The sequence below is a fragment of the Dermacentor andersoni genome, chromosome 1 (genome assembly GCF_023375885.2).
Source record: "Dermacentor andersoni chromosome 1, qqDerAnde1_hic_scaffold, whole genome shotgun sequence".
Lineage (NCBI taxonomy): Eukaryota > Metazoa > Arthropoda > Arachnida > Ixodida > Ixodidae > Dermacentor > Dermacentor andersoni.
In genome coordinates, this window is record NC_092814.1 from 50642639 (window position 1) to 50654730 (window position 12092).

Genomic DNA, 12092 nt, shown 5'->3' on the forward strand with positions numbered 1-12092 from the left:
GCTCAGCACCCGGCATATTTTTTTCCGAGTTTCAGCATGACGCGAGTTCTCGCTTGCACGACGCTACAATGCTCTGGCACGGCGCTGAAATGATGCTGATGTTCATGTGGCTTCACACGCAAGAGCACGGGCGCTTGGAGGCTGTTCTGCTGATCTGTGAGGCTTGTTGTTCTGCCAGGCCGCCCAATGGAGATGATGCACCGCCGTCTTTGCGCGATGAAAAGTGGAAACACTACGTGTTAACTGATACGTATGCAATAAGTTGGTACTGTTTATGTGGATACAAAACACATTATGTTCAATGGCTGCTGAGTCGGGGATTTTACTTTACTACTTTTAAAACAAAACTACTGTTTAAGCGGGTATGGTTTAACGATGTTCTACTGTACTCCGTAGACCCAAATTATAAGAACGTTTGAAGTTTCGGATGCTGAAACCATTCGCCGTCCAATTTTCCTAACTTTTTGCCATAACTGCAGGTCCAAAAGAGCATTAATTGAAGCCGCCACCACTGCCATTTTGATTATCTTGCCGCCTTGAACCAGCGCTCTTGCATGGCAATCCGCTGACAGCCATAGCCACCGTGGCAATGCTAGCTCTAGCTGCATTGACGTTCGCTACCAAGCTTCCTGCTGTTTGGTGCCGTGTTTTTCATTGAAAGAATTTGCCGCTGTCAACAATGGTGCCTGCCATGTCTTCGTCATCCTTGATGATGCCTTTCAACTACGGAAAGCACTGCTCGAGTTAATCCTTGCATAATGCTGGTTCCCAAAAGACAGCTTTGCTGCAATTTTTTTAATGCAGATTTAAAATGTTCAGACTGACGTTTCTCGAAAAAAAATTTGGCACAATTTTTTTTGAGTGCCCATAAAGTGTAAAAAAAAATATTTTCTTTAGGCGAACATGCATTGTTTATGCACCAATACAGATGGGCTTCCATAAATACTTATACAGTTGAGCCCGCTTATAGCGAACCCGAGCGTCACGCGGAATTTGTTTGTTCTATCCAGAAGTTCGTGGTATGGTGGGCCACACACAAAAATTGACATCAATCAAAACAAAAATTTATCGAGAAAAAAAATCGGTGATCGTTGTCTGCCTCGTCAGAGCACACCCAATGACGGCGGTTTCAAGCTTGTTCAAAGCTGCGATGTGTTCGTCACCCAAGGCCTTAAAATACACAAGATTTCTAAGTGCCTCAATATGGCTCATTGCTGTGGTCGCGTTTACGGGTGCTGGCTCCGACGGATCGTTGTCATTGTCCGATGCTTCGGCGTCGCTTGATGCCCGCACTTCCCGGACGGCGGTCTCGTCACAAAACGACTCCGCAACTTCAGCAGCGTCGTCCACATCAACAAAATCTTGCCAATCAAGATCGCAGCCGGCCAGGTTAGCGTCAACAACGCGTCGCCACAAGTCGTCGTCAGGCTGGCTTTGTTCAGTGTCTTCAATGCCTGCTTCAGGTGCGTCAGCGAAGCCGGCCTTGCGAAAACAATTCCGGATGCATTCGGGTGTTACTTCCATCCACGCCGCTTTGATCATTTCTATCGCCGAGTACAGCGAAACCTGCAGAGACACATTGGCAGCGGGGCGATCAACTGCAATCAGCATCCGCTGCACAACACGGCGCCTGTAGGCCGCTTTAAACGACCGTATTACACCCATGTCCAGCGGTTGCGCTTTTGAAGTTACATTTGGCGGCAGAAAAAGCAACTCGACTGCCGTTAAGACAGCTTGGACATGGTGGGCGGTACAGTTGTCGAGAACCAGAAGAACTTTGCGCCCTTTCTTCGCCATGCTGCTGTCAAAGTCAATAAGCCATTCCGCGAACAACTCGCGTGTCATCCACGACTTCGAGTTATGCCTGTAACGCACTGGTACATATGTGCGGAAGCAACGTGGCCTCTTTGATTTACCGATGACAAATGGCAAGCATCGATCGCTTCCATCCATGTTGGTGCACAAAAGCACAGTTATGCGAACTTTGCTGTGCTTGCCGCCAGCACATTTGTCACCCTTCATAGCGTGCGTTTTGCCAGGCAGCATTTGATAGAATAGCGCCGTTTCATCGGCGTTATACACATCCCTTTCAGCATAACTTGATACACGGGCCAAGTTTTTCGACATCCACGTGTTGATGTCTTCGTCGCTTACCGATGCCGATTCGCCGTTGATGGTCTTGAAAATAATTCCGTGGCGGAGCTTGAAGCGATGGAGCCAGCCATTGCCAGGAGAAAAATCTGGGAAGTCCAGGAGGAACGCTAAGTCCTTTGCTTTGTACAACATCAGCGGCCCGCTGATGGGAACATTGCGTGCTCGAGTATCAAGGAACCACTTTAGAAGCGCGTCTTCAACGTCTGCATATGTGGCTTTCCGTAGGCGCTTCCTCGTCGCGGAGTCCGTGGCGGCACTCTTGTAGATTTTGTCCTTCGCTTTTAGTATCGTGGATATTGTCGATTTCGACAAACCATACTTTTTCACCAGTTCGTGGTTTTTCGCGCCTTGGGAAAGGTCTTTCAAGATCAACAGTTTCGTGGCCAAGTCCAAAGCTTTTCGCTTCACTGTCGAAGTAGACGCTGGCGAATCTGCCATCTCGGATAGGCACGGGAGCACACCAGTAGGAAACAACGCCGACAACGCTAGCACAACCACAAGTAAGAAAAAGACAGTTCCGCAGTCGTGTGAGGTGTGAGGCGCGGCGTTAAGGGGGGGGGGGGGGAGAAGAGGGGGTACGAAATCACGTGATCACGTGCTACGTTGTCAATTGGTGGAAAACTTCGCCGCTGCCCTGACGTCAACTATGGCGAGTGGGGTCCCGTGGCGAATGAGCTGGCACTTTCGACTTGTGTGTTCACGTTGCTGATGCGTGCTGGGCCGGCATTTTTTTTTTCTCTCTCTCTCGTTATCGCGGCGATCCCCTCGCCGCATCGCCGCTCCTCCGTGCCTCCAGCGAGACGCCGCGGGAAAGCCAATTCTCGGAGCGTGCACAGCACAGGGTCGGCGGATCTCGCCACGTGGAAAGTGGTCCGCGACACCAAGGCGTTCGCTGTAGCCGATCGGCTAGGCTCGCGGGCGTTCGTTGTAGCTGAGACCGAGCGCCATAGCCTAAACGTATATTTTGACGGTCACGCCGGACTTGTTCGTGATAAGCGAGCGTTCGTCTTAAGTGGGGCCGTTATAAGTGGGCTCGACTGTAGTAACTATAAAGAAGTACATACACTGAAATAGATATATTGTTATTCGGCACTTCGGTAGTAGTCCGCATAGGAAAAATCGCCTCTTGACCCACTTTCATCAAAGCAACCAGCGCGCACTCCCGTAGTGTAATTGAACCGTGTATGAAAGAAAACTCAATGGTTGTGCACCCGTCAGAAAAACCAAACGAGTCAGAAACTTGCTGTAATCCTTCGTTCCTTCACAAATGAGGGACAATCAGTTTTTGCAAGCTGAGTCTCAAGAAAGGAAATGCAGGCATGGCAGCATCGTTCGTATATGGTGGCATCGTTTGCATATGCACCAGTGCCTGCCTGTGAACAGATGTAATCACAACCCTGTGAGCAACTGACGAGCGAGCATTTAGTGGTGACCCCTTGAGAGATCAGAAAACGGATAGACATCGGTTTTTAGGAGCACAATGAACGGACGCACCCCTAGAGATGAAACCAAAACTAACCGCCACGCGCTCTCTTAGGCACGGATGCGAGAGCAGTTGCTGAAACACCAGAGCAAAGAAGCTGTGGAATGAAAACCAAGAGTGTAAGGAGTAAAGGGAAATTACTTGTGTCCATACAAGGGTGGCAGCACTTTGGCCTCCCATGGGAACAACGTTAACAAACTTTGTTTAAACGGCACACTGCGTCTACCTCATCGGCTTTCATACTAAACATAAAACAGGATTAGGTTGACAAATTTCAAATGGTGATGCCAAATAGCCAAGTAAACCCAATGTGCCAGCCATTTGCGCTGCCGTGGCATCAGCGGCTGCTCTTCAGCGTTCACGTTGCCTAGTTTTCGAGTTTTTCTTTCTTTTGTAGTGAAGAGGAATATATGACGCTGCAACCACATCGCCAGTCTCCAGGGAGGCGTGAGCTTGAGAATGGCTCGGCGCATTGGGAAACAATCAACGTCTCGGCGATGGAGCTATCTAAGGCATCGGGTGAAGTCAACTCTTGCGCGGGGTTACAGGCCACTCCAAAAACATAACGAGTGGTGATGGAACCAGTTGGCATGTCAATGATGGCAGCAGAGTTGACACAGTGGACACGGCCAGCATACTCCCCATGAAGCAAAGGGATGGGACATGACAATTGGTTGGAAATGAGGAGTCTGCTCATGGCAGGCATAAATTTCTAAAAGAGGGAAATGCAGCGGGGACCATTAGCGATGAGTGAAAATGGCAGATAGCATAAAAAGTGTGCTTGCATCAGCAACAATGTTGCATGACACCGTGGCAAGGGCAGGTGAGTGCGGTGGAGTTGCAACGTCTTCAGTAACAAATACTTTATCTTCAGCTTCACGATCGTCAAGAAACGGGGTGTTGCAAAGCGCTTGAAATGCCACTTCAGCGCGAGAACAGTCGGATGACAGCTTTATTAGCAGAAAGAAAGTCCCAGCCCCAAATAACATTGTGGGAACAAGAATACGGCACCAAAAATTCGGCGATGTAGAAGAGGCCGTTAATCGCAATGCGAGCACTACACGCAGCCACAGGCGGGATGAAGTCTGTCATGATAGCAACAGTCAAAAGCCAAGAGCGTGTGAACAAATACTTTGTGCTTAAGAAGCTGTGGTACTCCAGGCAGAGTACAGTAATGTCTTATTTTAACTGCAGTGAAATTAAATCACTTGACGCTTTTGAAATAAAGCAATTTCTTTTTTTTTTTTTTTTTTGTGACCTTCGCATAATCCAAACTTCTGATAAATGGAACTTTATTTGCTCTCCCTTCGAGTTCCTTTTAAGCAGAGTCTACTGTAGTTGAAAAATTGGCGTGCTTTTCAAACATACAGACAGTGCCGTAAATATATGGCATTGACCATTTGGGACTTGTCTCAAGGTGCCGTATATTTACGGCATTGGCCATGAAAAGGTTAATTAAACATGCATGCCCCCACCGTCTCCTGTCAAAGTACTAGCACTGATACGTCTAGTAAGCATACTAGAAGGCTTTCAGAACTATTTCGGGCATGCCTGTGGCCCTTGGGGGCAGTAATAGGCATGTATTCTTTTTTCGTACATTCTTGCGCCCTCTAGAGAGTCCGAAAAATTGGACATTAAGCGTAGATGCCACTCTTGCTGAACTTGCTCAGTTCATTCGCTGCAGTTCATTCACTGCACCCATCTGGATGCTTCGCCCTCCCTCTTCGCTTATCGTTTTTATTGCAACTGCAGGAAAGGTGGAAAAAAAAAAAGTAAACGCTGGGTGGGTGCATTACCTTCACCTTGCATGGAAGTGCATGCAAGCTCACAGCTGCACTTATCACCATCTTGTACATTTACTTTCACATGCCCTGCTTCGTTAAAGCCAAATTCATGGGGAAACAATTTGGCGTACCTCTATTATTTCATCTCCTCCCTCTCTCATTATTATTATTTTTTTTTAAAGGACATAGTGCTTGAAGACGTATCTATGCCTGCAAACATCATACGTGGTATAAATGGTGTTGCAATGTTTACACGGGATGCCGGGGACATGTCTGGGGATGTTGGCAGTCATTTTCAATTATGTTACTAATTAGTTGCCCACACAATCTTTTGCTTTTTGTTACTGACAATGTGCACTTGCATTGCTTTATCATTGCCACTTTCCTGATCTCAGAAACATGAGTGGTTTTTCACTTCTAGCATGTTTCCAGTTTTTTAGTGTACAAATGGGTCTTAGAAACAAAAACTAATTTTAAATGTCTATTTTTCATTTCTTGTTATTTTTGTTTCATCTACGTATGGTGCACCTCTTGGCAAAAAACTAATTCGAAAGAATGTGTCATTGAGCGAAAAATGCTGTAGCATATGTAGTACTTGAAAATGCTAAGTTTCACCCTTTAAAGCACTGAAAATAAGCCATTTTGTGCTTTGTGCCATTCCACAACCACTTTGCAGAGCCAGGCCATATTGGTCGCGTTTGAAAGAGCATCTTTCCGGCTTTCTTTCCTTTGCAAAACGATCCTTCAATGCTGCTTCAGAAGAAAGCTTCCTGGTTTTGTACCTTGAAATGTATAGTGACACTGCAAAGTTTTAAGATCTAGTAGAAATCACCAACAAGTATTACCATTTGAAGTTGCATCTTTAGAATTTCATAACACCGGCTAAAATACAGATTCAAGTATTAAACGCAAGCTTGCACAATTTGAACATTCAGGAACATACCATATAGGCTCGTGTTGGACCACACTTTTTTGTTTTCACAATTTTGACGAAGTGCGGCCCAGCCCGGCGACTTCTGCACACCCCAGCCCTTGCTATCTTGTATTGGCATGTGGAAGTACGCAGCGCGCAGCACCAGGGCACCGAATGCAATTGCTTCTCGATTGGAATTTTTTTTTTCCAAAATTTGGGCTGCCAAGTTGGGAGTGCGGCCCTTACATGGGCGCGGCCCTTACACGAGTCTATACGGTGCCTGCTTAATTTTAGATCCCTTGTTGCAGTACATTATTTTCAAGTCACATCCCAAATTTTTAACACAAAAAAAGAATTGTACTTTATTTTTATTGACTTCAAAAGAAAAAAAAAATGCATATTTGTAATAAGCGTACGAGATTTAATATTTGATGAAGACTTCATGTGTTTAAAGCTAATAACAAAATTTTTTTTAAGGCTCATTTACCCATTGTAGTTCTCTTTTTACACGTTGCTGATTTCAGCATGCTTGCTCCTCAACATTTTTCGATGAAATAATGATATGCAGGTACATTTGTGTTCTTCAATACTCAGTTTGCTTTTTTCCCCTTGTATTGTCACTATCTGATTTCAGACATTGTAAACCAATAGGGCTGATTTCGTTTCACTGACACTAAATCTTGAGCATAGGCCTCCTCTCTAAAAATATCTACCACAAGCTTAATATATTTTGAACTAGTATCCACAAGCAAAACGATGTCATCTGTTTGCATTAAACCAAGAAGATGTTGTTCCATCTCCACACCATCATGTTTATACAATAGATTATAACCTAACTTACTTAACTTTAGTCTCCTTTCCATGCCTATGATGTACTCTCCTGAGAAAAAGTACACGGACCAGTGATTTTGAGATAAAACCGATGTTTTTCTCCACCTACACATGTGCCTTGAAATTGAGAACTGCAGTACAAACACTGTAGTTTGTGCATCTGAATTACAAATAAATTATTATTATTATTATTATTATTTTTTTGCGAGCCTGTGGTCTGCATACTTTTGCTCATGAGTGTAAATCTCAAGTAGTAGAGCAAAATTGGCAACCCTGGCATAGGCCTTCTGAATGTAAGATGTCTTGCTGCTAATTAGCCCTTCCCACTCTATCTGTACTGCTGTATTTTCTGTGCATAAGACGCAGTTTTTGTCCAAAAAATTTGTTGGTGCTTCTTTACAGTCTGATTTTTCGGACTCCTAGGGGCTGCGAAAACATCTAGAAAAATCAGGCTGTAAAAAAAAAAAAAATGCATGCATGCATTTTATTAGCCCTAAGGGCTCAAATTATCACAGGCACATCTGAAATAGCTCTGAAGGCTTGCCAGTACGCTTAGTAGGCGTATCCTGCTCGTACTTTGGCATGAGACGGCGGGCACATGTCTGTAATAAAGGAATACATACTGTGGCCCGTGACAGTGGCCCCTTTTTTTACTCTTGGCATTCTTCATTGCATAACACCATTGCATTGCGATGAAGCTGGCTTTCAGGAACTGGCATTAGGCAACGCTTGTACTTTGCCATGCCGTGCTTACTGCACGAAGCTTGATATCCGTTGTTGAACCAGCTAAGCCTAGCATTGCAGCGGTGGTGGCCACGGTTGCCAACGGATTGGTGTGCAGAAGCACTGGTTTAAGCAATGCCTTGACGTTGGTTTAAGGCGGCGAGATAATAAAAATGGCGGCAGTAGTGGCTTCGATTAATGCTGTTTCGAACGTGCAGTCATGGCAAAAAGTCCGCAAAATCGGATGGCGAACGGTTTTAGTGTCCGAAATTTCATTGCAATAAATAAAAAAGGCACCAGAATTTTTTATTGTTACGTTGTGGCGCTGGGTGTTGTGATCATTGTTTAAGTTCGGCATGCGCCTGAGCACGCCATGCAGCAGAGGCAATGGCAGCAATGTGCTTCAATATGCTTACAATGTTGCTTACAAGTTATCGCGTACTGAGAGGCTGCGATGGTAACCCAGTGATGCTGCCGGCCGAAGTGGCTGAACTTTTTGATAGTGCGTCGGAGGATGAGGCCTTCTATAACGTCAATCGAAGTGCAATAAATGTTGGTTTCTTGCACCTAAGAAGAGCATTGGATCAAGTTTTAATCTGCTAGAACTTGCAGCTTGGAAAAAGTTAGTGAAAATTTAGGGCCCTGGAATGGGAGAGTACCACATTTCGTGATGATTTTGGAAGCTTGTGTAATCACACTGGTCATACCCACTGAGTTAAAAAAGGTGTGTCTTATACCCAGACACTAGTTCGAATCAGCTAGCGCAAGACAGGGGTAATTCAACATCGCAGGAAGAGGCCTTCGTCCTGCAGTGGTCATAAAAATAGGCTGATGATGATGATACACAGTGCACCTTATATAACATTTTTTTCTTCGAGAGTCGCGAAAAGTAGGGGATGCATCTGATACAAATATGTGAGTTGTACTCTGGAAAATACAGTATATATTGAGCTAGCGGTACATATTTTTAGAGAGGAGGGCGATGCTTTAGGATTTAGGCTTAGTGGAATAGAATATCCTTTAGTAGTGTCACGTTGTCTTCCTTCAAGCCTTCATCCCTATCATTTTTTTCATAACATATACACTATCATACCCACCACTAATAACCAAGGAAGCTAAGCACAAACATCTATTCTCTGCTTTGGCTATTTCGGTAGTCTGTGGGATTATGAATATTTTGTCATCTATGGGCTTGCCTATTCTAAAACTGTTCTGCAATTCTCCTAATTTCTCATTCTCTTTGGCCCATGCTTGAAAATTCAGTTTTATGGCTTGCATCGTTAAAGATAAATTGGAAGGGGGGTAACGTCTCGAAACTGCTCAGTTAGTTAATAGGGACGTTTTAGTGGAAAGCTCAGGATTAATTTTGACTGCTTGGTGTTTTTTAATGTGCACCTAACTTTAAGTACACAAGAATTATTGGCTTTCACCCCCATCAAAACATGCCCCCACCACAGTGGCTGAGTATCGAACCCGTGACCTTGTGCTTAGCAGCAGAACTGCATTGACACTGAGCCACCGCAGTGTGTGCCTTGCATTCTTAACCTTTGTACCATGGATGATATTGTATTTGTTCTATAGGACTAGCGTTTGTTCTGTCTCTTTCTCTCTTTTTCTTTTATTATTTCCTTTCTTTAAAATCTATAATTTGGTTAATTCTAGTTCTTTGCAAAGAATCTGGCCTTTGCTCGACCTGTTTAAAGTCACTAATGTTAAAAAAGTATTAGGGACATAATGGGGCATATAATGCAAAAGTGTTATATGCCCCATTACGCGAAAATGTGTTGTAGTCGGCATGACCGAAAGATGGTACCAAAAATGGCCAACAGTGCAAAGAGTAAAACTGTGTCAAAAATGTTCGGATTGACGTCAAATTTCTCATTGAGGTTCCTGTAAACAAAGTAAATGAACAGCTTTGAAAAAAGAATTTCATACATTTTGGCCATTTCATACATTTTGGGTGGGAAACGAAACCTGGCCTCTGCGGTGCGAGACGAGCACGCTTCCCTGACACCACAGTGGCTGCACGGTTCTGGCTGACTAAAGGCTTGCCTAGTGCGTACATCATTAGGCATGTGACGGCGCAGCCAGTGGGGAGAAGGTGGCAGGCACCCTTCATGGGTGTGACGTTCCGAGGTCTACGAATGGTATAATGCTTTTTCATTTGCGCACGTAAGCAGTCTTAAGTGTCTTTGCCGGTCTTATTTATTTTTATTTTATTTTGGCGGTGGAGGAGGACCTAGTTTATTAATTATCCTCATCAATATTCTTCTGGGTCCGGTTGCCGTGTAGCTCGCTATTTTCTGTCCCAACTTTTTTCACTTGAGGTTCTTCATGATCAGTTAATTCTCTTTCTGCGTCAGTCTTACTTCTCTGCCTCTCCTAGATTGCTCCATGAAGATTTTCATCAAAAGCACTGCTTATGAAAAAAACAATGACTGAAACCAGTTAAAAATTTCTCAGTGTAAACGTAGACTTGGTGTATAAGTTGGAATGTCATGAATTCATGACACTGAGCATTGAAGGGTTAAATGTAGACGTTGCACGCGTGGCTGTAACAGATAGCATGGTTCAGAAAGCTAATTCACCATTGAGGGATGGTAGTTGCATGAAGAAAACAAGCCCATCTAACAAAGTTGTTTCTTGTGCTGGTGTCGTCAGTGACGTCCATGATGCTCTTAGTAATGTTTCTGGCACATTCCTCCTTGTATTCCATGTTGAGAACATTTTAAAAAAAATAAAGCAGGCCACAACAAAAGATGCATATTTTGATTCTTTGCGAGTCATTTTTGTTGCACAACTTCAAAACCTCATTTGTGCCATCTTAATAAGCTCACTTTGGTATTTCTTATTTTGTCGACAGGCTTTGCGGAAATGTCATTGTCGGCTGCACAAAGGCCACTGCCGACCGCTTTGGACACATGGAAGCAGCCAAATTGCACACCAGAAAGGAAAAAGGAGGATCTACAAGTGACATTGGGGTGCAACTAAGGAAAGATTCATGTCCAGGTGGAGCTAATTTAATTCCCAACAAAGGTAGTGAAGCACTGCTTGATGTGAAGACGCAGCAACGTAAGCGAAAGAACTCCCAAGCTGAGCAAGGCAGTAGCATGGATGATTTTGGTATTGACAAAGGCAAGAACTTGAGCAGCAGAGGTGCTATTGAAGATGATTCAGTAAGTTTTTACCAATATCATTCAAACTTGAGCACTGTGTGTGGCACTTTGAACGTGTGATAAAATTATTGCGCATGCTCATTCTAGGAAAAGAGATGCAAGTCACGTTAGTAGAGGTCTAAGGACATAGCTCTTTTTTTTTTAGAGCAGCTGCATAGTTTTAGACTCTCAAGAATAAGAAACGCTTAGGTTAATTGAAAGCTAACATCGCCTGCTGTTAAAGGGATCAGTAATGAAATTTAAGGGTCTCCCTCTTTCTCTCTCTTTAGCATTGGAAAGCTCATTGTCATAAAGAAGTATGAACACTTGATTTAGAAAATGTGAAAATTCTCAGGCTGATTTTTCTATTTGCAAAATGTCTTGACCTTACTGTGCATAGACGTCAGCAACACTTATCACTGAGTGTTGGCTCTTAGTGACTGAAGACATTCATGGACAAGTACTGGTTCAAGGCAGTGATGTCTTATGAGTGCTGGATTTGACCATGGACTAATGTGAAAGGCGTTTAAATTCTTATTGAGCTTTGCAAGGGAAGTTTCCATAGTGAACGAGACCTTCGCCTGATCTTCCTTTCTCTTACCTACTTCCCCAAACATGCTTTGAGCCATCATTTAAATATACAATTCTCTCTCTTGTAATTTTCTGAACTGGAAAAGGATGCAGCTCTGACAGAAATAAAAGAGCAATTTCTGTTAAGCCCTACAAGAAAAGGGAATCCAAAATGGTTATGAAATGACGTATTGCGTGCACTAGTTTCAGATGGTCTTTTTGCATTTCGCTTGACCAGAAATTAAAATGTGATTTTAAAGAGGTCTTGAATGACCCTTCGCGCTTAACAAAAAAAACAGGCTGCGGATAGCATACGCTGCTGTGCTCACAAGTGGGGTGCGAAGTCACCTTTTTCTCAAACATGCTCTTTTCTTACGAGGCCTGCTCATCACCTGTTTCAAAGCTGCCGGTGGCTTGCACATGTCGTCATACCCAAGATTTCATAGACTGCTATTGGCTGATAGCTGACATTAATCAAG

General features: G+C 44.0%; 2 protein-coding genes across 2 annotated transcripts in view; one reads left to right on the top strand and one right to left on the bottom strand.

Annotated features, from left to right (window-relative positions):
* The window catches only part of Rrp5 (Ribosomal RNA Processing 5), a 118800-nt gene that overhangs the window by 63211 nt on the left and 43497 nt on the right, over positions 1 to 12092 (top strand). Inside the window, exon 21 of the mRNA XM_050194252.2 lies at positions 10752 to 11064. Coding sequence (XP_050050209.2) covers positions 10752 to 11064 — 313 coding nt within the window. The remainder of the gene's footprint in view (positions 1 to 10751; positions 11065 to 12092) is intronic.
* LOC140218609 (tigger transposable element-derived protein 6-like) lies at positions 1066 to 2115 on the bottom strand. Its single transcript, XM_072288428.1, has one exon. The coding sequence runs from the start codon at positions 2044 to 2046 to the stop codon at positions 1066 to 1068; it is 981 nt and encodes a 326-aa protein (XP_072144529.1). The 5' UTR covers positions 2047 to 2115.